This window comes from Filicampus tigris, chromosome 10 (genome assembly GCF_054856515.1).
Source record: "Filicampus tigris isolate MCC_2025a chromosome 10, RoL_Ftig_1.0, whole genome shotgun sequence".
Lineage (NCBI taxonomy): Eukaryota > Metazoa > Chordata > Actinopteri > Syngnathiformes > Syngnathidae > Filicampus > Filicampus tigris.
The window spans coordinates 22930402-22957506 of record NC_141226.1 but is presented as its reverse complement, the minus strand read 5'-3'; the positions used below and the strand labels follow the sequence as shown (position 1 = coordinate 22957506).

The 27105-nt window shown below is 40.2% G+C and overlaps 2 protein-coding genes and 2 long non-coding RNA genes across 5 annotated transcripts; 2 read left to right on the top strand and 2 right to left on the bottom strand.

Moving 5' to 3' along the window:
- Positions 1-1171: 1171 nt before the first annotated feature.
- On the top strand, positions 1172-4680 carry gdf15 (Growth differentiation factor-15). The gene is made up of 2 exons (XM_086043312.1): positions 1172-1546; positions 2556-4680. The coding sequence occupies exons 1-2, from the start codon at positions 1231-1233 to the stop codon at positions 3299-3301; spliced, it is 1062 nt and encodes a 353-aa protein (XP_085899438.1). The 5' UTR covers positions 1172-1230; the 3' UTR covers positions 3302-4680.
- Positions 4681-5030: 350 nt separating this feature from the next.
- On the bottom strand, positions 5031-8523 carry LOC147141400 (uncharacterized). Its single transcript, XR_015088348.1, has 3 exons — positions 8363-8523; positions 6946-7265; positions 5031-5545 (listed from the first exon to the last, which is right to left on the bottom strand). It is a non-coding gene; the product is annotated as an uncharacterized LOC147141400 (long non-coding RNA).
- A 1643-nt stretch (positions 8524-10166) lies between these two features.
- LOC147141399 (CREB-regulated transcription coactivator 1-like) lies at positions 10167-24777 on the top strand. 2 transcript variants are annotated; one of them, XM_086042830.1, is made up of 14 exons: positions 10167-10325; positions 13278-13394; positions 13821-13942; positions 14521-14580; positions 15215-15309; positions 15749-15834; positions 15931-15971; positions 16780-16961; positions 17129-17250; positions 17855-17947; positions 18084-18182; positions 19588-19671; positions 19784-19964; positions 20412-24777. In XM_086042830.1, exons 1-14 carry the CDS (start codon positions 10200-10202, stop codon positions 20615-20617), a joined length of 1614 nt encoding a protein of 537 aa, XP_085898956.1. In that variant the 5' UTR covers positions 10167-10199; the 3' UTR covers positions 20618-24777. The 2 variants fall into 2 exon arrangements, with proteins under 2 accessions (XP_085898956.1, XP_085898955.1); XM_086042829.1 differs by having other exon boundaries at positions 17105-17250.
- On the bottom strand, positions 16405-27101 carry LOC147141398 (uncharacterized). Its single transcript, XR_015088349.1, has 3 exons — positions 26287-27101; positions 17876-19984; positions 16405-17146 (listed from the first exon to the last, which is right to left on the bottom strand). It is a non-coding gene; the product is annotated as an uncharacterized LOC147141398 (long non-coding RNA).
- Positions 27102-27105: the final 4 nt, after the last annotated feature.

The window sequence follows — 27105 nt, the reverse complement described above, 5'->3', positions numbered from 1 at the left end:
GTTTAGATAGTAATTGCTGTGTGGAGTTATTTTGAGGGAACTGTACATTTAGACTGTTGTACAAGCTAAATGGTGCATAGGAAGTACATTTGCATCATAACAGTTCAAATTGTTTACAAATCACATGTAATGTTTGTATGTTTTATTATTTGCAAGTCTGTGTTTACTGGTTTTGTCTCCTTGTCGTTTTATTTGCTACTTATGTAGCCTGTCGGTTTCGATGTCATTCAAGAGCAAACATCCTCTCCAATTATCTTTTATCCCTGCATTATGAAACCACCCAGCAGCAACTGCTGTGATTAACGCCCTAAAATTTGAGCGCCTAAGTTCACAGAAGAACTTATCCGGCACAATTGCTAATTACTAAGTTACTATTACTCGGCCCATTTTTATCGCTACAGCGTGGTTAGCTAGCTAGCTATACTTAAACCCTGAAAATGCATCTTTCCCTATATTACAATTTACAGAACATCTTAATATTATTTAATTTGCCATCCCTCCGCTGGCGGAGAGGAGGATGGAGGCTGTTAGCTTGTTAGCGTGGTTTCTTGCAAGCAGTCTACAGGTTGATTTTTCCCGATTTTCAAGCAGCATGTAACATACCAGTCAAACTTTGTCGTCCCTTAAATTTGGCAAGGTTGCTAACGACACTGTTCTGTGTGGTGTGTCAAGTTGACAAGACATTTGTTTTGATTTTACAAAGACTTGTTGTGCGCTGTAATAATGAATTATGGGAATTATGGAATTAAGACGCGTGCAGTAAAGGTAACGAATATTTTTTTTACTGTTATCATTAGCTAAGTTAGCATTTTTTCATTAGTCAGTTAACAACGTTAGCAAAGCTAACCGGCACTGTATAACACTGTAACCGGCAGTAAAAGGCTGCCAGCCTGACTTTTTTCCACTGAAGTACATTTAAAAATGTCTACTTTTTTTTCACTTTCACTCGAGCGAAGGAGTTGAACGAGCCCCTGGTTTGGTACCAGCCTTAAAAATGAATTCAAAACCATTCAGCACAAGTTTGATTTGAAAACTTCACAAGAGGTCATGAGACACATTAGTATCCTGGACAATGCCATGTAACACTGACTAAGCCCATCAAAGCTCACCTGACTGAGCAAGGGGCGTGGCAACACACAAGCCCTACATATGAAAGCATGCCAAGAATTTCATTAACAACATAGACGGAGCTCATCCAGACAAGAGCAGCACTCCCAGACCAAACCCGCCATGCTCAGATCATGCGCACTCCTCTCCTCCTTGCTACTCCTGCTCTCTGTCTCCAGCTCAGGGGAGTGTAGGCCTCGACAGGCCCACAAGCGAACGCTTGATGTGGACGATCAGAGGGTCCAGCTGGTGGAGGCGCTCAAGATGGGAATCCTAAGCTCACTCGGCATGGACAAGGAGCCCGAGATCACCCAAAAGGCATCCGAGCAAGACTTGAGGAGGATGTATCGGCTATACTGGGAAAAACTACGAGAGATGAGGAGAAATTCCAGCCAGCCGACGGGAGCCACCGTGTCGACGGTGCTTTTCCCAGCGACAGGTACGCTGAACGCTGGCTTGATTTTCTGACTAACACACCTGAGTGAAAGGAACGTGTGAGTGGGAGTAGAAAGGAATGTTTGATGCAGAGTTCATTCATGAAATCTTATCATGTGAGTTTACCCGTAAAAAGGTGAACAAAGAAATCACATCAGCTCCACTGTGCAATGTTCCGCTCTGTCTGTTGTTATTTATTACATATCCAGTTTTTTTTTTTTTTTTCACCTTTAACACCATTCCACTGTCATACTGTTATTTATTCACCATAATCATTATATTATTAGTTTGATATGTGATGCAGAATGTGAGTATGAAATGACATGTTTCATTTTTCTTTAGTATAGTGTAGTATATTTTTACACTAATATTCACCATATTGACAATAAAGGCTTCCTATTATAGTATGCTTGGCATTCTCAAAATGTGACAAGTACACCTTGCACGGGATAATTGATGCTCCCACCACCGTGTTTCACTGTGGTATTGTGTTCTTTTAGTGATGAGCAGTGTTGTTTTTGAACCAAACATACTTTTGCAATTATGGCCAAAATGTTTACTTTGGCTCATAACAAACTACCCCCACATTTTTTTGGGAGAAATTATGAACAGTTCCAAGTAGCAGTCAATGTTAGCACAAAACCGTCGGGCTTCTGCTAGAAAGCAAAAACATGGCAGGAAAAGCCTACTAGAACAGCTGAAACGTATGCGGGTTATTCAGTTGTTTCGTTTTTTTTACCAGCCCTGAAATAAAAAATCGCAAATTCAATTGAGTTGGATAGATGATAGGTCACATGAATGGTGAAAAAGGTTTCCGCAAAAAGCTGACATTCAAACAGGGGTGTGTAGACTTTATACATATACACACACTGTGGCTCGCATCTTGTCAGGCTATTTTTAAATGTTCTCTTTGCTCATCATTGAAAAACATGACATAATTACAGGATGTTGATTTTTGTTCCTAGTAGTTTGTAACACTTTCCTCTGTTCTTTCTTTCTATTGTTGGGACCAGTAAAAGCAGCTCAGGGGAAACACACGCAGTGGTACAGAGCCGTTTTCCATAAGAAGCCAAACATCCACCGGGAGGCCATTTTAACCCGAGCTGAGCTTCACGTTTCCAGGCAGACTCCAATACAACCAACGCAAGTGAAGTCTGACGTAAGGCGGGAGATTAAAGTCAAGCGCATGAAGGTGGTGAACTCCACTAGACGGACACACGCGGCCCCTCGTGTTCGTTCCTCAAACGTGCAAAATGTGACCATGGACATAGGCGCTAAGGTGACAATGTGGATAAGAACAGGTGACGATGATACGTCATTGGTTGTGGATATAAGGCTGGCTGCGGGGGAAGGCGACCCAACCGTCTCTCTGGAATTAGACTTCATCCCGGCCAAAGCAGCAGCGAATACGAGGCTGCGTCGCTCCGACCGGGAGGACGAGTGCAACGAACAAGGCTGGTGCTGCCGCAAATCCGTCAACGTGTCATTCAAGGACATCGGCTGGACCGACTGGATCGTGGCCCCGACGGAGTACACCATGCATTTGTGCGACGGCACGTGCCCGCACAACTACAAGCCGGCCAGCATGCACACGCAGGTGAAATCTCGCCTGCACCAGATCATGAAGGGCGGCTCGCCTCGGCCTTGCTGCGTGCCGGCTTCCTACGAGCCCATGGTGCTCATGTACTATGACAGTAGGGGCAAGTTGAAACTGACGCCTTTTAGTGACATGATAGTCACAAAATGTCATTGTGCCTAATTAATACTGTACTGGGTTTTTTTTTTTCTGATTGGATTTTTACCTTTGTTTGAATGTTTTATTTATTGAAAGTTTTATTTATTGTTCGACTCCTAAACTATGTTAATGTATCAAGTGTAATATTGCCGTTGTCACATTTGACAAGGCAGTGTTTCCCAACATACAGTATATATATATATATATATATATATATATATATATATATACTTACCAGAGATGCTGATTATCAAGCACTGAGATACGTTTTTAATCCATTCTGTGCCCATGCTCGTCACCCAAAACATTTGCATCTCAAATCTTTTTTCCTAATTGAAATGAATAGAAATGCCATTCATTTGTTACAGTCTCCAAAAACAACCAAAACTTTTGTCGACGTTTGTTGGTGAGAAACGTCTTAGCACCTCAGTAAGATGCAGAAATAATGGTCATTCTTTACAGAGGATAAAGAAAGGATGTCTGTGAGTATTGCTATATTGTCTGTCTTCTTGCACATGAATTGCGCCACCGTTTGTACTCCAATATCCGGCACTGAAAGGGCAACGACAATGAGACACCAATGCCATTTGGTAACCCGTCTATGGTGTCTCTCGTTATGTGTTTAAATTAAGCTACACAACGTGCAATCCTCTTAAACATTCTCGGTTTAATTGTATCTTCTGCATCTAGTTGAAGGGAATTTCATTGGGCTGCCTGTCACTATGCTATACTGGCAAAGACAGATGAATTATCATGAAATGAATTATTTGTATGAAAAACAATAATTTCCACTGCGCGGCACAGTGGCGGGGAATCACTGCGATAAAGTGCTTTTTAATTTGATTGTCATTCATGTTGAAGGTACTGTAATATGACAAACGTTTTGTACGGTCATGATTATGTCACTGTCATTTTTATTTATCCATACTGACCTGTTGCACTTGAATTTACATGATCAACAAGGACATTTCATAATAAACGTACAGGAAATAATGCTGCCATCATATCAGTAGTCAATAGTTTATGAAGATCAGGGTGTGTCTGCACGGGAAATCAGCTTATTGATAACTTCTACAATATCTCCTTTTTAATGACCCTGACACTGCTTTGACTGTATCCTTGACCTCGGCGAGGGACATAGCTGTTGCAAAGTGGAATTTGAACGGGTTGAATTTGGTGGAAAATGCACAAAAAGTTAAGCACTGTTACATTCATATAAGATTTGTTCCTCAACAACCACAGCAGCAACAACAATATCTAGGAAATGCTTTCATTTGCCATAAAAGGTTACAATATTTTGATTGGGAAAAAAAAATCTACACCCTACTGTACATTACATTCATATAAAGTTCTACTAAAATCTCGTGTTAACTGACTGAAATAATAATAAAAAGACAAAATGGCTTTTGGGTACTGTAGATTGTTATCCATATTTATAGTCATACAATATTTATACATCTACTGTATCTAGATACAGTTGGACCAGATCCTTTGTGAATTTGTTTAAAAAAAAAAAAAACGAATTTGTTAAAATATGTACGAAGAATTGTGTGCAGTGTGTACTAAAAAAAATCGATTTAATTAATTTTATTCCTAATAATTTTCATTATAATTAAATATACAATTATTCAATGAAATGAAAACTGGTTGTTGCAATAATGATGTAAATGTTTCTAACAATAATTCAATCAACACATTATTAGATAAATGAATAAAACAAAATAAATGAATACATAAAAAATATCACAAAACATGTAATAATATAACATTTTAATGAACCAATTTTAGAAAAAAGTTAGTCACATTTATAAACAATGTACATTATAAATGCTAATTTCTAAGATTACAGTATGAACAGTTAAATATGTCAGGTCCAAAAAAGATTTTATATATAGTCCACCATAACCACCATCTGTACATTGTGTTCTCAATGTATGTGGTACTACTTAGTTCCATCTGCATGAATTGATGCTCTTGATGCAAATGCACCAATCAGCAGCATTACAGAGCAACAGCAATTCTGAGATCAAGTGTATGCAGTGTGCAGTGTGTATGGTTTGTTTAGCGAGATCTATGTTACATGTGGAGAAAGATTTTTTTTTTTTTTTGTGATGTGATGTCTTATCCTATGAGTCGGGGATGATATAAACATCGTCATCTCGGGATTCTGGGAGAATGGTGAGGTTACACGCCGGGTCATTGCTGTAGATTACATCATTGGGTGAATCACACTGCAAGTACAAATCTTCAGCAGGTACGCAAGACAGCCTGTGGAGAAACCATCGCCAGCAATGTAAATGTCAAAAGCATCAACAAAGTAATTAGTGCAAATATTAGGTCACAGGCAGTGGGGAATTTTTGTTACTTTACTACTTGAGTAGATTTTTCAGGTATCTGTCTCTTTTGATGATTTTTCACTTTTATGCCGTACTTTTGGAAACGGATGGCTGTACTTTATACTGCTTGCTTTGTTAAAAATAAGTTGTTGTTTTATTTTGACATACCGCATATTTGCATATATCTATTTAGAGACAGGTAAAGTGAACCATGGTTGAGATTTTGATGATTGTGCCCTTGGGGGGAGTTTAAAATAGGGTTTGCCTTGTTATGAAAGGTATCAACGAAGGAGCATTCCCTCTACCTCTGTCTCCCAGCAACGACAAACATGGAGAACTAACAGAAATGATTCAAGAATGATTTGTGGCGGATGCGTTGTCCTGTGCTATCTTAAAACCACCAGAATCTGTTTCTAACCTAAAAAACACACACAAGCGGTAGTGTGTATTTTCTCAGTTGTTAGCATTAGCTAATTTAGCATTTTAGTCTTTCTATGTTTCTCAAGAACTTTCTTGAACGCTTTCAGACTCATTTCTGCTCCTACAGCGCGAGAGCTAGCTAGCTAACTCCCTCAATTCCACAACTATATTATTGTTTTATTACTTGATTTAAATAAGATTTCCATGTGAGATGACGCAGCGGACAAGCCCGCCGCCCAGCCGCCGGCCGAGAGGAGCCCCGGAAGCATGCTAGCTCGCGAGCTAGCTGGTGGCTAGTGCGTCTCATTACAGGGGCTTTCCACACTGTGTAGCCAAACCGGTGGGATATATCACGCTGCGGATATAGTTTCACGGCTCAAACATGTAGGGAGGTGAAGCCATAAAAAAGGCTCATGAAGTAGCATCCCCTTTTCAGCAGGGTGTGATTTCCCGCGGTCAGCAGAAACGCCCACAGATTTTTTTTTTCATGATTTTGAAGCCTCATTTTATATACTTATAATCATTCAAATTTGGCAGTGTTGTTAACATTCTGAGTCTAATTTAGGAGACATCTTTATTTTCACTTTACTGCGACTTCAATAAGCACTTCTACTTTTACCAGTTTTTTTTTTTAACACTGTACTTACTTATATTCACTACTTAAGTACAGAGTGTGAGTCCTTTAATGAATTTCCTTTCCCTAACTGCTTTGGTTGACTACGCAAAAGATCACGTCCTGTCTGAATTGATCTTTTTCTCTCGAACAGAAGTATGTCAAATGGGGAAATCACATCACATGCAATGTTTCTTCATCTGTTTCCGTTCTGCTCAATTTTAGGGACAATACTTCACTTTCGTATGTTATACGTACTTTTGGAATCAACATAATTGCGTAAGAAGAGAATAGCACACCTGCTCTGAACCCTTGGACCACTTTTCTGGCCTGTCAAGTTTTCATAGATGGGGGTATTCTCAGCTGACTGTGTTCTGACCATACTGGCATACTGATGGTCCCACTGTGGCGTCACCGTGCAGTCCTTCTTTTGGCTTTTCTTTTGACCAGATGGAGGCAGATTCCATTTGTTCTTACAGAATTTGACCGCGATCAAAACAGCGACGGCAAGCAGCATCAGGAAGAAGAGTGTCAGGCCCACGGCGAGACCGACAGGAGAGTTTGGGGCTGCACATGTGGTGCCATTTACACGGACACAAGTGTTATTGAGCTGCATGACCTGGAAATATATTTAAAAAAAAAATGGAGACTGGATTATACACTCCACAGGGGTCAAGCCTGTCACAATTTTTCTGTGACCTCTGCTCCAAACTGAACTATACCACAGCAGATAAATGATAATAACCAAATACTGCTCTTCCAGCCTCAAGTATAGGTGACATTATAAATATAGTGAAGTATTATAAAACACAATAGGCAAGGCAGTTTGCAGATCTCAGAGGCCTACATTTTTTTTTTTTACCAGTATGGTACAAAGGAACGACAAATGGTATCACACCGCTATTTGTGGCAAATATGGACCGAGTATTAAATAATAGCGAAAATCTACAAATGTCAAAATTTGCTAAAAGGAAGACAGACTCGTGATGTTACACTTTTCTAAAAAGAAGAGATTTCAGCTATAAATCTCATTGGGCCTGTTTCTGTTTACATGAGGGATAAGGATTTTGTTCTAAGCATGTTGTTCCCTTACAGTATCAAACGTGAACAGAACCATAACCTGAAAACAAACAAACAAACAAAAAAAACATGATTTTTTATCTTACTGTTACACAATTAGCCAGTCTTCAAGATACAAATACACCCCCGCAATCAACAAGATCTGTCTTTTCGAAAATGCTTTTATGATATCTAAACCTATTTTTGTTACGTGCTTTGTACCTTTTTGCTTTAGCGGTCATACTCCCGTAACACGAGAGATTGGTAAAGCCTTATCTCATCAAACATTCTTCCTTTACAAAGGTAACAATGCTCCGTTTTGATTGACACTGTAGCTGGCGCTTTACCAAGTATGACATTTATCTTTAACACAATAAGAAAATGATTCCCAAATCAGATGATAGTAATCATTTTAGGCCTAATTTCAATTGAACTCTTGTACTTCGAAAGTCTTTTACTTCTTCTCCTCGGTTCTCAAGTTACCACACATGAAAGGTTGACATCTTCAAACTATTTATGACATGCTCAATTAAATACCCGAATACATTTTGTAATTGCTATTTTGGCAGGACATCAAGTACAGCGCATGTAAGACTTTTTTTTTTTTTTTTTTTTTTTTCCCTTGGCCTAGTGATTCAAAAGAAACAGCCATCTTACCGCTCAGGATGCCAAAGTCGTGAGTTGTGAGAAAAGTCAAGCAGTTTGTCGTCGAGTCTTTACTCTTGCAACAGTGGAGTTCCTCTTTTCTGATATCATGAAAGTGGGGGATGAAGAAGAAGCTATAATCAGATTTCCTGTAAGAGCTCTTGATGAAAAAAAACATAGCATCCAATATAATGCAACGTGCCACCCCTTCTTCAAGTGTATTTTACAAATGAGTCACTCAATGTTATTATACTCATCATAATTCCTCAAGGGGAAATGGTTGACTGAATACGATATGAGTCTTTTCGCCCCAAAACAACGGAGTACCTGTATTTGAAAGGGGGTGGTTGATTGCTCGAGTGGGTGAATCTGCAACCCTGCCTTCGCTTCACTAATCCACAACATGCTCTCAGACAGACATGAGCAGCAGGATCTTTACCTCCCCCTGCTGCCGCTCTCAGTACCCACGAAAAAAAAAAAAACAGTCAACATTGTATATTGCATGTAGCGCGATGATTCATATCTGGCAACGCAGCTTATCTAATGATGACAAAAGTAAAAATGTGAATACATACGGAACATTTTAAACATTTTAATCGAATGTATCGTACATAATTGGGTATGCATTGCTCCAATAAAAGACGATTTTATATGTAAATTAAAAAAAATTAAATATATACAGGGAGCCATTGTTCTACTAGATAAACAAAGGAACGTGCAATTGTGTGACTTTTTTATGAACGTGTGTCAAAATCATTTTCGTTGTGGGCCACATGATGGTTGAGGATTCCCTCTGAGGACCGTTATTGTGAAAATCATATAAATGTATGATCACATCGTTCATTCATTCATTTCAATGTTATCATGTATGTTGTATCAAAACCACAAATACAATGAGGACAAGCATGAAGAGCTGCTTTAGGCCACAACTCACGCCCAGATGCTCACGCACAGAATAACCGACTCCAGCTCCTGAGGCATACATCCAACACTCAAATAACACAGAACAGACAGTAGTTCCACATTATAAAACCATTTTTTACATTGTCTCGTACTGTGCTTTATACAATACAGTTGATATTTTTAAAGATTAAAAACATGCAACGAAGTATTGTTTGTTTGTTTGTTTTTTCAAATCACGTTCTTCTTAGGGCCAATAAAGCTTTGCAGTATTTGCAAACAAATGACAACAAACAGGGATTATTGTAATGACGTGAGTTTCAGATAATCTATTTTACAAGTGCATGGTACAATAAAACGCCAAGTTAATTAAATAGTCCGATTTCACAATCCAGATGTGTGGTGCGTCTCCTTCACTCTACCCCCGCCAGTTGACAGATGCTTATCACGTGTTAAGTCTGATGTATTAGCTAGGTTTAAACCGGAAGTAAGTATATTTTGCATATAAGATAAAAGCCTCGATGTTCCCACGTAACGTCACCATGCATCCATCCATCCGTGGTGAGAACACAGACAGTTCTCGGGACTTTTTCAAACACCCACAATAATACTGTCCCAACCAGCCTATAAAAATATATTTAGAAAATAAACAAAATAAAAAAAATGATCACCATTTTCTTTGATGTAACACACATTGCACACAAATCTTGTCGCACTAGTAACCACCCATCCAACCATCCCCTCTTTTTTTTTTTTTATTGCTGTTAAATGCCAAAATGTGTCAAATTTCATCCGGACTGTATGTAAGGGTTCAATTATTTACATGTAATAATGCCGCACTACACACGTTTTACTTTGGTATTGTCCCCAAGCCGGAAGTGGTTTGCCCTGACTCTGTCTGACTTGCCACCGAGCATTGACGGACAGCGGAGCAGCAGAGGAGCGAAACATGGCGACTCCGAACAATCCGCGGAAATTCAGCGAGAAGATTGCGCTCCACAACCAGAAGCAGGCACAAGACACGGCGGCGTTCGAGGAAGTCATGAAAGACCTCAGCATTACTCGGGCTGCCAGGGTAAGGACGCCGTTTTCCCGCCCCCTCACTTGTGTTGGTTTGTTGTGCTCGAGCTCTCAAGCGTGCGAGTGCGCAGGTAAACAATAACAAACGACCAAAGCTGACACATGGAGACATTTGGCCTCTTTCATTTTTGAAGTGTACCACTGTCAAATGGCGAGGCGGCGGCGTAAAGGGAAAGTAACTTGATTCGATTTTTGTCCCACGCAAGTGGGAGCAAAGGGGCGTGCGAGTGTAAGTGGCGCCCTGACGTACGAGGTGATTTCGTTCCTTGACCAGGCTCGTGACTCGATTTAATCAATTTTCCCATTTGAAATGAACTGAAATGCTATTCATCCGTACCACTTGCCCCAAAACCACCACAAATTTTATGCCACGTGTTTTGATGCCAATATTTTCCTTTTTACTGAAAAGGAATATCAGCTAAAAATATCGGCCTCCTTGACTAATAATAATCAGTATCGGCCCTGAAAAAAGCATATCGGTCTATCTCTAATATATATATACTGTAAATAGACTTAGCTTAGGGTGTTTGTGGCAGATTATGGCAAAATATCTTTGTACTGTAGGTTTGTGAATTTGTCTGACACATCCTGTGCATGCTGCATGACTGACAGCCTCACACCAAAGATGAAGCTTGGCAGATTATGTGGATTTTAAGCCACATAAAGCATACGGGCCTCCAGAATAAATCCCTTGAATGTTGGCCCGACTGTCGTTGAGTTGACACAATATGGCCACAATTTATAGTCATTTATGCTTGAGCCTGTGATGTGGTAGAAAAAGTGGACTGTTTTGTGACAATAATGTTTTGAACTCACCCGTGCTTTATTTTGTGTTGTCACAAAATGTTGCCACAATTTTTCTTAATTTCTGTTGGAAAGTGCAGCGGGTAATTACAGTGGCTATAAAAAGCCTACACACGTCTGCTGAAATGCCATTTTTTTGGTGATATAAAGAGTAAGACTAAGATGAATCATTTCAAAACATTTCCACCATTAATGTTACCTGTAACAATACAAGTAGAACTCAATTGAAAAAAAAAAAAAATCCATTCGAGAGGGGAAGCAAAAATGAACTACTGAGATAATGTGGTTGCACAAGTGTGCACACCCTCTTATAACTAGGATGTGGCTGTGTTCAGAATTGAATAGCCTTATTCAAACTAATGTTAAATGGGACTCAGCACATGGGCAGTATGACGTCAATTTCATTCACCAGCAGGGGGCAGTGCTGCATAAAATGTCAGCCTCCTTGGATGGCTGAAAACCAGTGGATTATTCTGCAACCACTAACGCTGTATTAACCAGAATACTCGTGTTTAGACTTTTGGGATGACATAGAACATATTATTGCAAAGACAATTGTCGACTCAAATTTGGAATGCATGGAACCAAACTATTTTGGGGGAAAAATAGGGCCGTAAAGTCGCAACGTCACGTGAGACGTCGACAATCCTCACGAGAGCTCAGATCACTAAGCATCAAATCGTTAATCCCAGGCGTGTTTTGATTCTTTTTATGCAAACCTCGTTTCATAAGACTTGACCAGATGAAGTCATGCGAGACATGTTGTCGCTTGTCAACGGTGTTTGAGTGTTTCTAGTTTTGCTCTGACTTTTCGTCATGCTTCTTGAGTGACAGTTAAGAATGTTAACCTGTTGAACAAAACACCGTTTGATGGCATCAGAGTGAAATATTTCTAATTCTGTTTCCGTTCATTTCCATGAGATGTTTTTTCTTTTTCAAAAAAGGCAGAGGCTTGTGCCCCGCATTAGAAGCTCCACTCTAACGGTGATGGCCTATAAATCTTTACGATGCAAACCGTGCCTGCCCCGCCTATCCCAGTGGCGGGTTGACATAAGCCCCACCAGATGTGACATATGAGATGTCAGTTAGCGATGACTTAGGCTGTTCTTATCACTGTAGGATTTGTATTTGTTTTTGTTTTTTCTGTATTTTTATTCGTATCTCGCATTTTGGCACACCTCATACACCAACACGGAGTGAAATATTTTATTTTCAAGGTTTTGCAGATAGCTTACTGCTCATAAAAACTCCAATTCACATGCACATTAGGTAGTAATTGAGTTTCACTCTTTGAATTGAACAAGTGATATAAATCGACTGTTCAACGATGTTCCGATTTATGGAGATGCACGCCGCTGTTATTTCGACTTGCTGTCACAATACCAACACACGTGCGTATACGCTTGGGTGAATTCTCAGTCATCGAGGTGAGTCCAGGCAAATGGACTCTGTTTGTTGAATTTGTGTTTTTTCTCATTTGCGAAAGCATTCAATTAAGATTTCCTCACGTACGCTATTAGGCTAACGATTTGTAGTGGCTTGTTACGTGGCAAAGACGGCACAGGTAGTAGTGTAATACATGCACATAGAAACATTCACCATCAAGGAAAAAAAAGTGACATCACTTTTGCAGACAACGCACAGATCAACAATGGACAGCCGAGTGAAGCTTGTTTGAGGTTTTGGAGCCTCCCTCTCTGCTTCTTCCTCCCTTTTGTTGTGTTGTGGTTGAAAGGATTTGGAACGGCCTCTTTCTGATCCGGAGATCTTTTAATATGTAATCCTTTGTCAACAGAGCGACGGGTGAACATATTCAAAGACATAAAGCCTCATATTGGAATTGGAGTTAAATGGACCGCGAACGGGCAAAGTCATTATTATTAGATTTTCCGCGCTGCCTAAAGTGAGCTTGAATGAGAACATTTAATTGACCTGTTATGGTGTCCCTGATGGGGAAGGGAACTGGATTCCATTTTGAAATAAATATCATCCGAGGGCTGTTGGGTCTGCGCTTTCAGAATTAGCGTTAGATATTTCATCACGCATTTCTGTCATCATTAGTGGTTGTAATTAGTTGATTTCTTTATATTTCAGTGGGGATGATTTTTTTGATTTTTTTTTTTTTTCCCTGATCTGCTTCCAGCTGAAGTTGCAGACGACTCAGTATTTGCAGCTGGGACCGAACCGTGGGCAGTACTATGGAGGATCGTTACCGAATGTCAATCAGATTGGAAACAGCACTGCCGATTTTCCTTTCCAGGTCAGCTACTTCCGTTTATGATTTTCTATCACTATTGAGATGAATACTAATCATCCACAAATATAGATACACCTTCAAATACCGAATCTAATGAGACGCAAACAGTAGTATGAGAAAGGTTGCCTTTACAAAGATAATGATTATCAGTAATTACTTACTGCTGATTTAGTCTCGACTAATGTGCTGTCTAAAGAAGCGCAACGTGATGTCAGCGTCGGGATGTTAAATTACATCCACTCAGACCCAACGTGCATTTAATGACGGGAACTCATTTGAAAAATGCAGAATTATTTGGCGATCAGGAGTCATGATATTTGAGCACGCTAAAAATCTGCTGGTGGACCACAGCAAAAAAGTGCCCGTGAAATCAGCTTGAATGAATACCACCTTGGTTTGTGAGTGTTTTGCTGTTGTTGCTGTCATTAGAATTCAGGGATGGACGTGAACAGGTCATCGCGACACCACGGGCTGGTGGACAGAGTCTACCGCAACCGAATCACTTCGCCCCATCGGAACCCCCTCACTGTCGACAAACATGGCCGCCAGATATCCTTTGTGTCTTTGCTCCGTTGCGGATTTAGTTGTGGAACTTACTGTACGTACTTCCGCATCGCGGAAATCCCCGCTGCGCTGTGGAAATATGCCGTTTATCGGCATCCTTTTGTGATGATTTTTTTTTTTTCACATTATACTTTCTCACTTTAATTAGTTTGGTTTGCTTGGTTTTAGCGTGTGCGTTCAAAGAAATGGACAATGTGTTTCAAAATGTATTTAACTCATTGACTGCCAGACATTTTCAGACTCTCTTTTGCCCTAACGTTTGAAGAAAAAAAAATAAATAAATAAAAACTTCCTAGGATTGATTGGCCGTACTGCGAAAAGACAAATAAATACGTCAATGGCAGTGAATGAATTAATACATTGAAATGTGTTTCGCGTGTGTGGGAGGATTAAAACTATCTTTTAAAAATAGTATTTTTTTTTCCACATTTTTTTTCCCCCTATTGGTGGTGGGTGGACTTAGAATGTCTACTGAATGTTCACCGTAGTTCATTTGCCGTCCGGGCAAGGCTGTAGTTTGTTTTGACCGATCGCGAGGCTATTTTCTTAACCTTCAGCGTCACATTGACAGCTGTCCGTACGGCTCGGCATATTTGTCACCGCCACCTGATACCAGCTGGAGGAGGTAAGCGGCTCTCTGCGTGATTGCGTGTCCTCCTGTGCGCTCTTTGTACAGTCATGCTAGTAAATCCCTCACGTTGCCTCTCTAGGAATGACATCATTTCTCAAATTGCAGACACTGAGAAGTATTTACGCTCTGAACATTAGCACTGCGCTCTAATAGCGGACAGCAAAAATCTGTATTCAAATGTTCGTTCAATTCAAATGAATAATGAATAAAAGTGTGTTAACAAACAGTTCTGTTAGTTGAACACAACTGAACTGTGCTCGAGAATTGTACTGGACTGGATTCGAAGAAAAAAAATGACGAAACCACACGTTGAACATTTCATCCAGTGATTCTTTCGCGTACCTTTAGAGGGAGCTCACGTACCTTTATTCCAATGGATTTGTATAAAATATAAGGAAAATAATGGCCATTAATGTTGAGCGGGAGAGTCAGCCCAGGCCATCTCAACAGCAGTGACTTTTGTTTTTATTTGTCGTGTCCAGTGATTGTCGCACACAGTCATGCTGAATTTGGATCATTTAAAATGTAGCGCTATAATGTGCGTAAATAGACCAGCGACAAAATATTGCCACCAAATCGGGAATGGCTACTCATGCCTCCGATTTGGTTTTGTCCGCTTGTGTTTCAGGACAAACTCCGACTCAGCACTTCACCAGAGCACGTTAGCTCCCGGTCAGCAGGCCTCCTTCATGGGCGGATCAGAGGAGCTCCACGCCAAGCGAGGTACACGTGGCTCGAATGGCTGACTAGTACACGTTTGTTTCTAATGTGGATCAAGAGTCAACGTTACAAATATTTTGATATCTCTATACTCCATGCTTTATTTTCTTTGATTTTTTTTTCGTCGCTGTCCTGTTAAAAACACTTATGTCCAATTTTTTTTTCCCCCCGTTAATGCGATTTCTGTAACGTGGAAACATCACTCACATAAAAATAAGAAAATTAAAAAAAAATGGAGATGAGTGTTTTTCACATGACAGCGACCAATGTTTGATTTCTTTTTACGTTCATCGCACAGTACATGGGGGGGGGGGGGAGTACATTGGTGACACCAGCTCTTGAGAATATAGAATATATTATGGAAATTTAATGTTACTATCAGACAGAGTGTACATCCCGAGTGACTGAGGATGTGCCGTTTTACTTCTCTCTTATTTCTTAGTTCTGCTCCTAACAGTACCAGGATCTCAACTCGTCAAACAGGAGGTGGAGGAAGACATGCAAAAACAGAACTGGGACTGCAAAAAGGTGCAATGTCGACACTCTGTACACACCCAGACTTTGTATTTCATATCAGTTTGAATCTGTCTGGTCAAGCTTTAACATAATCTTTTCTCCTTTCAGGATGTTTCTAGATCCAAATCATATGAAGTCCCTGGAATCCAGTGAGCTCTATTTCTTGCTTTTGTGAAAAAATGCATGGGAAGGGGATCTTCAAAAAAGTATCACATCGTCACCCTCTTAAAATAATCGCTTAAAGCGGAAGTCAACCCAAACATATTTTTTTTCAACGCCCAGCAGGCCCACTAGTTGAAACGCGGCATTCTGATAAATATTGCGTTCGTGGAATAAGAGTTAATCCACCCGTTTTTAGACATCTCTGGGGGCGGCCATTTTGTCTTCTGTCGACTGAAACTGACATCACAACTACCCAGGGCTCAGCTAACGACCAATAACAGCTCACCTGTTTTCTGAAGCTGAGCCGCGATTGGTCGTTAGCTGAGCCCCGAGTAGTTGTGATGTCATTTTCAGTCGACAGAAATGACAAAATGGCCGCCCCCCGAGATGGCTAAAAACGGGTGGATTTTGCTGCTTAACTCCTATTCCAGAATGCCTGGTTTCAACGGGTGGGACTGCTGGAAACATCATCTTGAAAAAAATATGTTTGGGTTGATTTTCTCTTCAAGTCATTTTTGCAGTTTTTTCCGAAAACACGAAAAACTGAACCACATTCTGATGATCTTATATGTATTAATATTTTCATTTCAGGCATAAAATTTAATGGTCTGTTTAACTAAGGATTCATCTGATTTTAGCAGAGGTGGCCAGCATCCTGAGGAGATGTTAAAGGCAAAAAAAAAACAACATTTTGTCAAAATATGACATAGGCCATTATTTGAAGAGGCTGACGACATATTAAACCGCCATTTTGAGCAAAAAAATAAATAAATACAAGCACCTATTTTTCGGCAGCATATTTCCATCAGCAGAGCAGCATCTGAAACCGGTTGCTCACAGCACTGGTGATTCTCTGCCCGACCTGTCAAACATCCAGTTCCCTCCTCCGCTGTCCACCCCGCTGGACTCCGACAACGCGGCGGCCCTCTCCTTCGGCCCTTCCGGCAACAGCGCGCGGATGCCGGATGAAACGCAAGGTAGCGAAAGCGTCAACGCTGCTCATAATTGAACACCTACAGCGCATCACCATCCGTCTTGAACCTGTTTTAGGTGCTGATTCCATTGTGTGAGTGCTGTTGAAAACGACATTTCCCTGCCATTCTTTTTGCACGCTGGGTAGGAATGAACGCCTCTCCGTCCACAGTAACCATGGAGACGCAATCTGGGCAGGAAAACACGGATCCTCTCATTCTTAACACCAGAGACCTTCACCGGCAGCAGAATTTGCAGCACTCGCCAACATCGGTACCTCTCCCTCTCTCTCAGGTAGACACAAAAACACATATGACCTTGTCAAGTGTTAGGATGAATGTTGATTTCTCGAGAATTCTATCAAATGAAGGTGAAATTAGATTGGTCCCTTGACTTAAAGCGGAAGTCAACCCAAACATATATTTTTTATGTTCCCAGCAGGCCCACTAGTTGAAACACGGCATTCTGATTAATTTTGCGTTTGTGCAATAAGTGTTAATCCACTCGTTTTTAGCCATCTCTGGGGGCGGCCATTTTGTCTTCTGTGGACTGAAAATGACATCACAACTGCTCCCAAGGACCAATCACGATTCAGAAAACAGGTCAGCCGTGATTGGTTGTTATGAGCAGTTGTGATGTCGTGTTAAAAACGTGTGGATTAACACTTATCCCACAAACGCAATATTCATCGGAATGCCTTGTTTCAACTAGTGGCCTTGCATGGAACATATTCTTGAAAAAAAAAATCTACTTTGTTCCATGACTATTGACTACGCTTTGAAATTTGTTCCAGCCCTAACAAAAAAAAAAAAACATACGTTTGTTGTTTTTAATTAATTAATTAATTAGTTAATTAATTCAAAATACATTGGACCCCAATGGCTTTGGCTGTTTAAAGGTTGCAATCAACGCCATGAACCTTGAGCAGCAGTTGTCCCAGTATGCCTTCTTCAACCAGCCTCCGTCATCCCAGACGCACCGGAACCAGCCTGTGAGTTTCTTGCTCGGGCTTTTGTCACGTAGTCGCTGGCGTTGCCGATTCACGGACGTGCCGAGCGCGACGTGAAAAGAAGTGATGGCCGATTAGGAGGCAAACTGAAGTTCAAAGCCGTTGTTGATTTTTCCAGGAAAGGGGTGCGGCCCAGATGCCATTCTCCGTCACCTCCTGCGCCACATCCGACAGTCAGATGTCCTCCCAATGCAACATGACCATTGACATGAACATGGTAAGGTGTGGATACGTGTTACTTCATTTTATGTTCTTCCTGAAAAGCAAATTCATCAGCTAATAGATCACGGTAATATGTCCATCTAGCCTCCGTTTTCTGTAATTGTCCTTATTAGGGTCACGGTGTGTTGAGGCCTATCCCGGTTTATTTGGGGGGCGGGGAGGGGCAGAGTAATCAGGACGTTTGAATTGCCTACATAAACACTTGAAACCTCAAATATACCACAAACTACTTTGATGTCATTTAAGACGTCAACGCAAACATTTTTTTCTCCAAAATATGTTCTATGCAAGGCCACTAGTTGAAACAGGGCATTCTGATAAATATTGCGTTTGTGGAATAAGTGTTAATGCACTCGTTTTTAGCCATCTCTGGGGGCGGCCATTTTGTCTTCTGTCGACTGAAAATGACATCACAACTGCTCACAACGACCAATCGCGGCTCAGATTCAGAAGACAGGTCAGCCGTCCTACTTTTTCAAGAACAAAAGGAATCTTTTTTTCCAGAATGTGTTCCCTTTTTGTTTAGAGAACAAAGGCGTCTTTTACAGATTAAAAGCTATATTATTACGAGAATAAAGTTGCGTCTTTGAAAATCTTTCCCTCACTAAACTTTAATATCATAACACAGTATTGCGCATGTTTTTGTTTTCAGTTGAATTTACTGTTGAACCAAAAACCACATCATTTCATGTCTGCATTTCGAAGCCAAATTAGTTATGTTTTGCCCAGATGTGTCTATTTGTGATATAATGGCGTGTGACGTAATGCGGCTAATGTGCCGGACCTTCGCTCCCTGCTGCTTTGTGCTTCTCCCTCTGTATCCCTTCCCTAATACCCCCTGAGAATATAAAAACGGTTTTAACACAGGCGAGGGGGATTTTAGGCACTGCAACAGGAAATAGTAATCCCCATGGTGTTTTTTTTTTTTTTTTTTTTTGGCGTGTTAATCATTCTCACAGATGGATTTTAACAAATTCAGCCTGGCTTTGCTGGGTGTCGCATTCAAATAAACGGAACACACCCGAGGTAAACGCGGCTCGTGACCGTTCCGTCCCTGGGGCGGAATGCCCATCTGTGGGTTAGCAGTGTGTATTAGAACATCATTTCCTGCTCTCGGGCTAAACCGTAACTGTAACGCTGGTTCCATGCAATGGGGTGCAGCCACGCATACACGCGCACAAAAAAAAGAAAAAAAAAAGAAAAGAGGCTGTACTTGAAGAAATGATCCAATTACTTGCCGTGCTTGCTTTGTCCGTATGTGAAATTTCAAGACAATTTGCTTGTCAGAATGCAAGGCACATTTAAACCTTATATTAGGCTAATTATATCTGAATCCGGAGTGATACATATTTACCTTGTTGTGTGTGTGTTGTTGTTGTTTTTTTTTTTTTTTTTTGCAGCACAACTCCATACTGGGCAGTGTCTTTGCAGACTTTTACGACCAGCAGCTTCTGTCCATTCAGGCCAGTGCTCTCTCTCAACAGGTATACTGCCTCAATTAACGAAATGCTTTAAAAAAAAAAAGGGGGCGGGGGTTCTCGAAATTATTTCCATTAAGTTACTGCTGTATTGTTTCATCCTCATTGTGGTTGCCAGCTGGAGCAGTTCAACATGATGGAAACACCCAGCAGCTGTGGCAGCTTCAACAACCAGACCTCATCACTCAACCACTCCCAGGCTCCGACGATGGGCTTGCCTGGTGGCCACTGTAACCCCCCAGGCTCTCAGCAGCTCGGCTACAGTAGTCATGGCAACATCCCCAACATCATCCTCACAGGTGCTCGTCCGTCATATCGCCTACGAAGAAATGTCGAAAAATACAGGCAGGATTTAGAGCGAGTTTTAGCTTTTTAATTGTTCAGATTAGTGCAAAAAACAATTTTGAAAAATAGCGCGACATAATTTTGTACTTTATGGAAAACATACAGTAAGGAGCTAATTAAATAGAACGTAAAGAACAGTTTTTGCCGCATTTTTTGCTTCAGTTCAATGGATATTGTGCCATGTGCGTGCCTTGGACACTTGGCGTGGACATACGCGATGAAGAGATTTAAAACTACTGACCGACAGTAAGCTGCAGTAATAGTTGTTTTCACAGAGGACAAAGAATATATGACTACTGTTATCTGTCTAAATGCGCTAAAGAAAGTCTCAAAGGGCTTCACATGCCCACAGTTGACAAATATTAACGACACTTTGTGGGTTTTTTTTGGCTCCCGTTCAGTGAGCGGAGAATCTCCTCCCGGCCTGCATAATGACCTGGCTGACTCCCTGTCATCGGATGTCAGCTTGGATGTTGACGGCCATTTCCCGCTGGACGATCTAAAAATCGACCCACTGACACTTGACGGCCTGCACATGCTCAATAACCCGGACGTGGCGCTCACTGACCCAGCCACAGAGGATGCCTTTCGACTGGATCACCTCTGAGAGGGTTGCTTGTTGACCAACTTTCCAGATTGACTTCCATAAGAAAGCTTTTTTTAAAGAGAGCGGCTAATTTCCCTTCGTCTGAACTCAAAAAGTCACATCCTAAAAGGCTCAAGGTACAAATTCTGTCCGCGGTTCTGCCAATGACATGCCTTTTTTAATGATTTGAAAGAAATTCATTTGGGAAAAGGTCATGTGGTTTAAAGGAGTCGCGTGGTGTGGTCAAGCCGACAAAAGAGCGTAAAGCTGCAGCAGGAGCGGTGCAATGCGGGGACGTGAAATGTCGGACAGCCGGACACCCCCAAGTTCATCCGTTTTGTATAGCGGGTGAGCTGGAGCCTGTCCCGACTGACTTTGGGCAAGCCTCAGCTGCAATTTGATTGGCTCCTCACTTTCCCTACCTGTTTGGCTCCGCCTCCCTCACCCGTTTATACGTCCTCATCCGTCATAGTCATCTATGAGGACTATGCCATTTTTTTTTTTTTTTTTTGATGCTACAATGGCGGGCTGTGCATTTGGCACCTGGGCTCTCTGTAGGGATTGACCTGACTTATACAATACAAAACAATTTTATTCCAATAACGTTCAGCTCCATTAAGGGCCTGCAACTTCAAAATTAAACACCTCTCAACACTAAACTGTTAGAACAAATGGAGTAGGTTCACAGGGCCGCAAATTCCGAGTAGCTCGAGACCCCACTCGACCGGGTTGGCTGTGCTTTAAGTCCGCGCCGGAAATGCTGGAGTTTGATTTCACCTGGACAGTCATCAGTTATGCATCAACTCTCTATTCACTGTGCATCCTTGTTTTGCCTTAAGAGCTCCATATTTCAGCGCTCGCGCAAAGACCACTACATTGCAAATGACATCATTTCAAGCATTTTGAGTCGTCTTTACTGTTACAGCGGAATTGACTCTACCTTTGAGGTGTTTTGAAGTGTTTTATCTTACTTTTACTCACAATCGCATGCTTTGGCAAAAGTGATGTTTGTCGTGGCGTTTTTATCCCCCCATGTACAGAATGTGAGTAGATTTGAAAGGAAGTTGACCTATGCAAAACGCAGCATTGATTTAGGACTGCAAAATGATACTGATCTTAAACTTTTAGACCCCTGCATTGAGAAAGCTTAAGTGCACAATTCTTGTACAGTGCACATAGAGGGCGCCATGTTTATAAAGTATATATATATATATATATTTTGATATTTTTTAAACTTGGCAAAAAAAATTTATGAATAAATAAATAAAAATAAATCACCAGAGAAATAAATTGCACTCTCTTGATTGCTCCCAAAGATGTAATAGAAATATATATTTGAACATCCTCTGTTGTACAAGAGCATTGAGGATGCAATGAGAATGTATTGGGCTCCATGGAAAGCCGTTGGAACACTTAGGCCATAGCCTCGATATCCATCTCAAACTTAATTGATGCTCACATGGCTTTCCATATAAATTGAGCTCCCATCTGTACAGATGTGTTAACATTGTCATCCCCTCGTATTTAGATTCTATCGTTTGGACTAATCAGGCTATTTTCATTCCCCATGAGCAGAAACAGGATATTGGTTTCAATTATCTTTATTACTATCTCTTATTACTATCATTGTTTTCATCGTACTGTGTTTATCTTGTCTATCCGTCTAATTTAGTCTCCGTTTGCCCCCTCTGGTGTCTGGGTTTGCATTTCAATGATTCCATTTTTTTTTTTTACATAAAACACTACTTTAGGAGTCAGTTTTGATACCATATCTTTGTAACTTCAATGAGATACAAGTTGAATTCATTTACAAATTAAAACATTTGCGCATCATGATTATTCAATACGGCCTCTTCAGGTGTGGCCGATTTGGCCATTGGGGGGGGGGGCAGTATGTTACTGTCATGCAAACAAACCAAGATGACTTTCACAAAAATAAGTGTAACTGCAGTCACTGCAGTGATATAAGTCATTTTATTGTAGACGATAAAGAAAAAAAAATGTGAGTATTGTTACATTGTCTCTCTACATGTGTTGCTGCACTATCTTTGTTCAAATATCCATTGCTTAAAGTGTTCTATCACCGCTACATGGATGCCCTGTCTATACTGGGTTAGCATTAAAATAGCTAACTTAAAGCCAAAGCTACGTGTTTGATTTGAATGCGCTACATGTCCTATTCTTTGTTTTACATTTAGTTTGACAGTAAACTTAAAACTGCTCTCAACAGCCTGAAGCCTTTTTGATGAATGATTCACCATCTACCAAACTGGTGCTGGTTGTGAAGTGAGTCGAGTTCACTGCCATCATAAAGCACTTGTATGTCAATTTTTTTTTTACTCATAAGTCCAAGCAGAAAACATCAGAACATCGGCTTGTATCTCAATAAGGCGGGTCACTCGTATCGCAAGGCACCACTGTATTATGAGAATCTGGACTAGTCAACATAACATTGGAAAGAAAATAGATAATAATGTGAATCATGGCAATTTCAGCATCACCTTTTAGAATGTACTCCATTGTATTCTTGTGCCCGCATATTTCACCATTATTCTCATGCAACGTAACTGAAAATGACACATTTTATTGACTGACTCGTAATATATCTGACGGCCCTTGGATATATCACATTAGAAAGTTAAGTCGCAGTATTTTTCTGTTAGTTTACTTGTTTGATCCATTGTAATGATTTTGCGATTGCATGACTGACTTGAGTCTGCCTCCGTTTTATGACTTGTTTTTTTTTCTTTCCTAACTGCTGGTTTGAACCGTGTTGTCTCGAAAAAGTCATGTGTTTTTACTGTTAAGTTAAAAAAAAAAAAAAAAAATCGTCATCATTCAGTCGGTGCTGGAGCTGTTTGTTTGTACGATGTGTTACACTGTGATCCGTTGTACAATATGTGCTTACTTCTTTTATATTGTCATGGTAAATCGGACTTGCTTTGTATATCGCTTTGTGTTTTATGTAATACGGTTGGCAAAAGTAACGAAAGGCACTATGAAATAACATGTTGAAGTGACAATGATTATTTATGGCGAGACAGACAGCTCTGCAGGTCCACATTTTCTTCAAGCTCAGGCTGCGCCCTTTCTTGTTCAGTGACTGAGTGGATAGAAAAAGTCTACACACCCTTGTTCAAATGCCATGACAAATCATTTAACTCTTTCACTGCCACGCATTTACAGACAATCTTATACCCAAACCTTTGAAAAAAATGTGAAAAAACATAAATAAGTTCCTGGAATTTAACACCTGGACTGTGAAAAGACAAACAAATACGTCAATGGCAGTGAATGAGTTAAAAACTCTTTCCACCGTTCATGTGACCTATATTCTCTATCGTTTGTTCTTATAATAATTTCATCTAGTACTCTTTTGCCACCTCTGAAGGAGTCTAATCAATAATTGGTGTGAAACCCGTGTTAAACCGAGGTTCAATGTACTCTGGATTTGTTTTGACTTGTTCTGAGTTTTTCATCAGTTTTCCTTGTATTACGGTTGATAAATCTTCAGGTAAACTACGATCTTAATCCCAGATGAAAGTATATCCCGGCTTCTTGTTTTGTTTTTTTGTCCCATTGAGAAAAGCATGTATTTTGGTCATAACGGAAGTTTTTATTACTGATTGTTTACATTGACATTGATCTTCTGTCAATTGTTTGGTAAATCCACATTGTTAATTGCATTACTTTTAAGTAACCACACTTTTTTTATTAGTTCACTGCGTGTATAAATCACATTGCACTTTGATATGCATCATTTGAAAAGTCCAAAAACAATTACAGAACAATGAAAATGTTCCTTGTGTGCGTTTTGAGGACAGCCATGTCGACCCATGCCTCACCTTATGGCAGCTACATTGTGGCATAATGTATTTTATTTTGTTTTAGAGTACACAATATCAAATGTTTCCCATATGTGTTGCTAGCCTGCCACAAAGGGCTGCACTGTGTTGTACAGCGCTCGGCAAACGTAACCCTTTAAAACGACAACTCTCAAGGTTTTTTTTTTTTGCTTTGTATGTTTTATTATTATAAGTGACTGTCAAATTGGACCATATGTATCAAAGTTGGCTATTGCTTGTTTTATATGCACCTCGTGTATTTTTTGTTCTTGTGTGATGGCTGCTGTCTTTGTATTTTTGCAATAATGTGCACATTAAATTTAAAACAGGAATACATATATATATATATATATATACATACACGATGCACAGTTGTACGCTTTTGTACGGGGGGGGGGGGCTGAGATTCGTGTATTGATACGCTTGGACAACCATATTAATATATTCGTTCATCATACGACATATTCAAATTATTGGCTTATTGAAAAATATTAACTTTCAAAAAGCTGATAGCCCCTCCCTACGAGAAAACAGGTCCATCAAAGAGTGTGTGTGCAATGACGACACAACACATACAAAGAAGACAAGGCTGCATGTACTGTTCGACATAAGGCAAGAAAGACTTGCGTAAATGCACATTTAGCGCGGTTGCCCAAGCGGACACAAACGCACGTTAGTCATCAATCATATGCATTTCAAAGTCACTTGCAACGATTCTGACGCAATTAAAAAAAACATAACTACTGCTAAATGACAGATAAGAGCAAAATTCCGTTTTTATGCCCAGCAAGAGAATGTTGAAAATTGTAACTGTCTTGAGGAGAGAACGTTATTTGAACTGTACTCTCATGTGGAGTTTCAGACTGGTCTTTGGCGCCCTCTGTAGGAAAATAGCTGTAGAAGAAACCATTCGTATTCATTTTAATGAATACAGTAAAACAAAAAGATAGTATTTGGTACCAGTATGTTGTAGAGTTGAATTGCACTTTAGCCACCATGTGTTTGGGTGTTTAGTCGCTTTATGATGTATGTGATATTAAAAAAAAAAAAAAAAAACACACACACAAGAAAAGACTGGATAAAAAGGGGGAGGGGGCGTGACTAACGAGGCTGGGAAATAATGTCCAGTTAATCATTTTGTTTTGGCTACAGTGATTTAGAAAGGATTTCAAAAACGTTTAATAGACTTAATATCTTGTTTCCAAGTCCTGTTTAATTGGCTTATGAAATATATATGTATATGTGCCAAGTTATCATAACTGGTATTGTACATAATTGACAGTAAAAAATTCTTTTTTACTTTTTACTGAAGTACATTTCACTCCGAATCTGTACTTTTACTTCGGTAGAGGAGTTGAATCATGCAGTGCCTTCACTTTTACCAGTCTTTTTATTTGCTATAACACAAGAATCTGTATTTTAAGTACAGAGTATGAGTAAAACAGGTGGCAACCAGTGAATGAGTCAAATCAGTACTTCTGCTTTTAGTAACTGGGCTTGTACTTATAGGGGGAGTGTGCAGTTTCAAAACCGCAAGCAAAACCTGTATGTATCCTCACTACACGAGTCCCCCCTACGCCCTACCCCAAGTCTGACCAAAATGGGTGCGATTCTCGAACATGACCATACATAATGGAAAGCTAATATAAAAAAAGCATAGTTGTGATATTAGCAGAGTGCGCGTCCAGCATAAATGAAAAAGCAGCACTACAACATGAGCATTAGCACAGTAAATAAGACAATGTTAGCCATGGCGGCAATGCTTGTAGCATGACTTATTCGTAATATTAGAGTGTTACTGTAAAAATGTATTGGTGTGAAGAAAAAGGTGATAAATGTAACAACCTGTCGAGCAGAAAGGTCGCTAATTCCATGTTGCCTCGGTTGCTAATTCCATGCCGCCTTTGAATCCCCTCAGCTGCCTGAGGTACTATTGTTCTGCTTCTTCTGATAATATTATGCTCAATTGTGAACAAACATAGGATGGGCTTTTTTTTCCCATCACATCGACCAATGTTGTGTCTTTGAAGGAAAAATCCTTCTTTAAGTACAGAAAGTGAGTACTTTTTGCCACTTCTCAAGGAGCCGAGTTAGTCCTTCTACTTTTACCTTTTTCGACTTTCACTAGTTGCCTGAGGTGACGATCTAATTTAACGGACCATGGCTTCACAAACCAATTTGCAATGGCCACTGGGACATAACTCCATCACTTCGGTTTTACTTTTCATTAAAGTTTAAGAGCTTCAAGGAAAATACATCTTTGTTCTTCAATGGTACATAAATCAGACTGTCATTAGCATAGAAATGGGAGGAAATTCCATTCTTTTTTGGGATGCAACCCAGAGGCAGCAAGTATGAATAGAAGTGGCCCTAAAGTTGAACCCTGTGGAACCCCATAAGTCACTGGAGCTGAGCAGGACTCAAAACTCACACATACTGTAGTTAGTCTGCCAGGTAGGATCCAAACCAATAGAGTGCTACCAATAATGCCGCCCACAAGGTGCTGTAACCGAGCCCCTAAGATATTGGGGTCCACAGTTTCCAACGTGCAGTTATACCCAGCACCCACCTAATGTGTCAAAAAAGTACTTCTACTTTTACTACCAGTAGTCTTTTTTTAGACAAGTATCAGTACTTCTACTTAGGTAGAATGTGATTACTTTT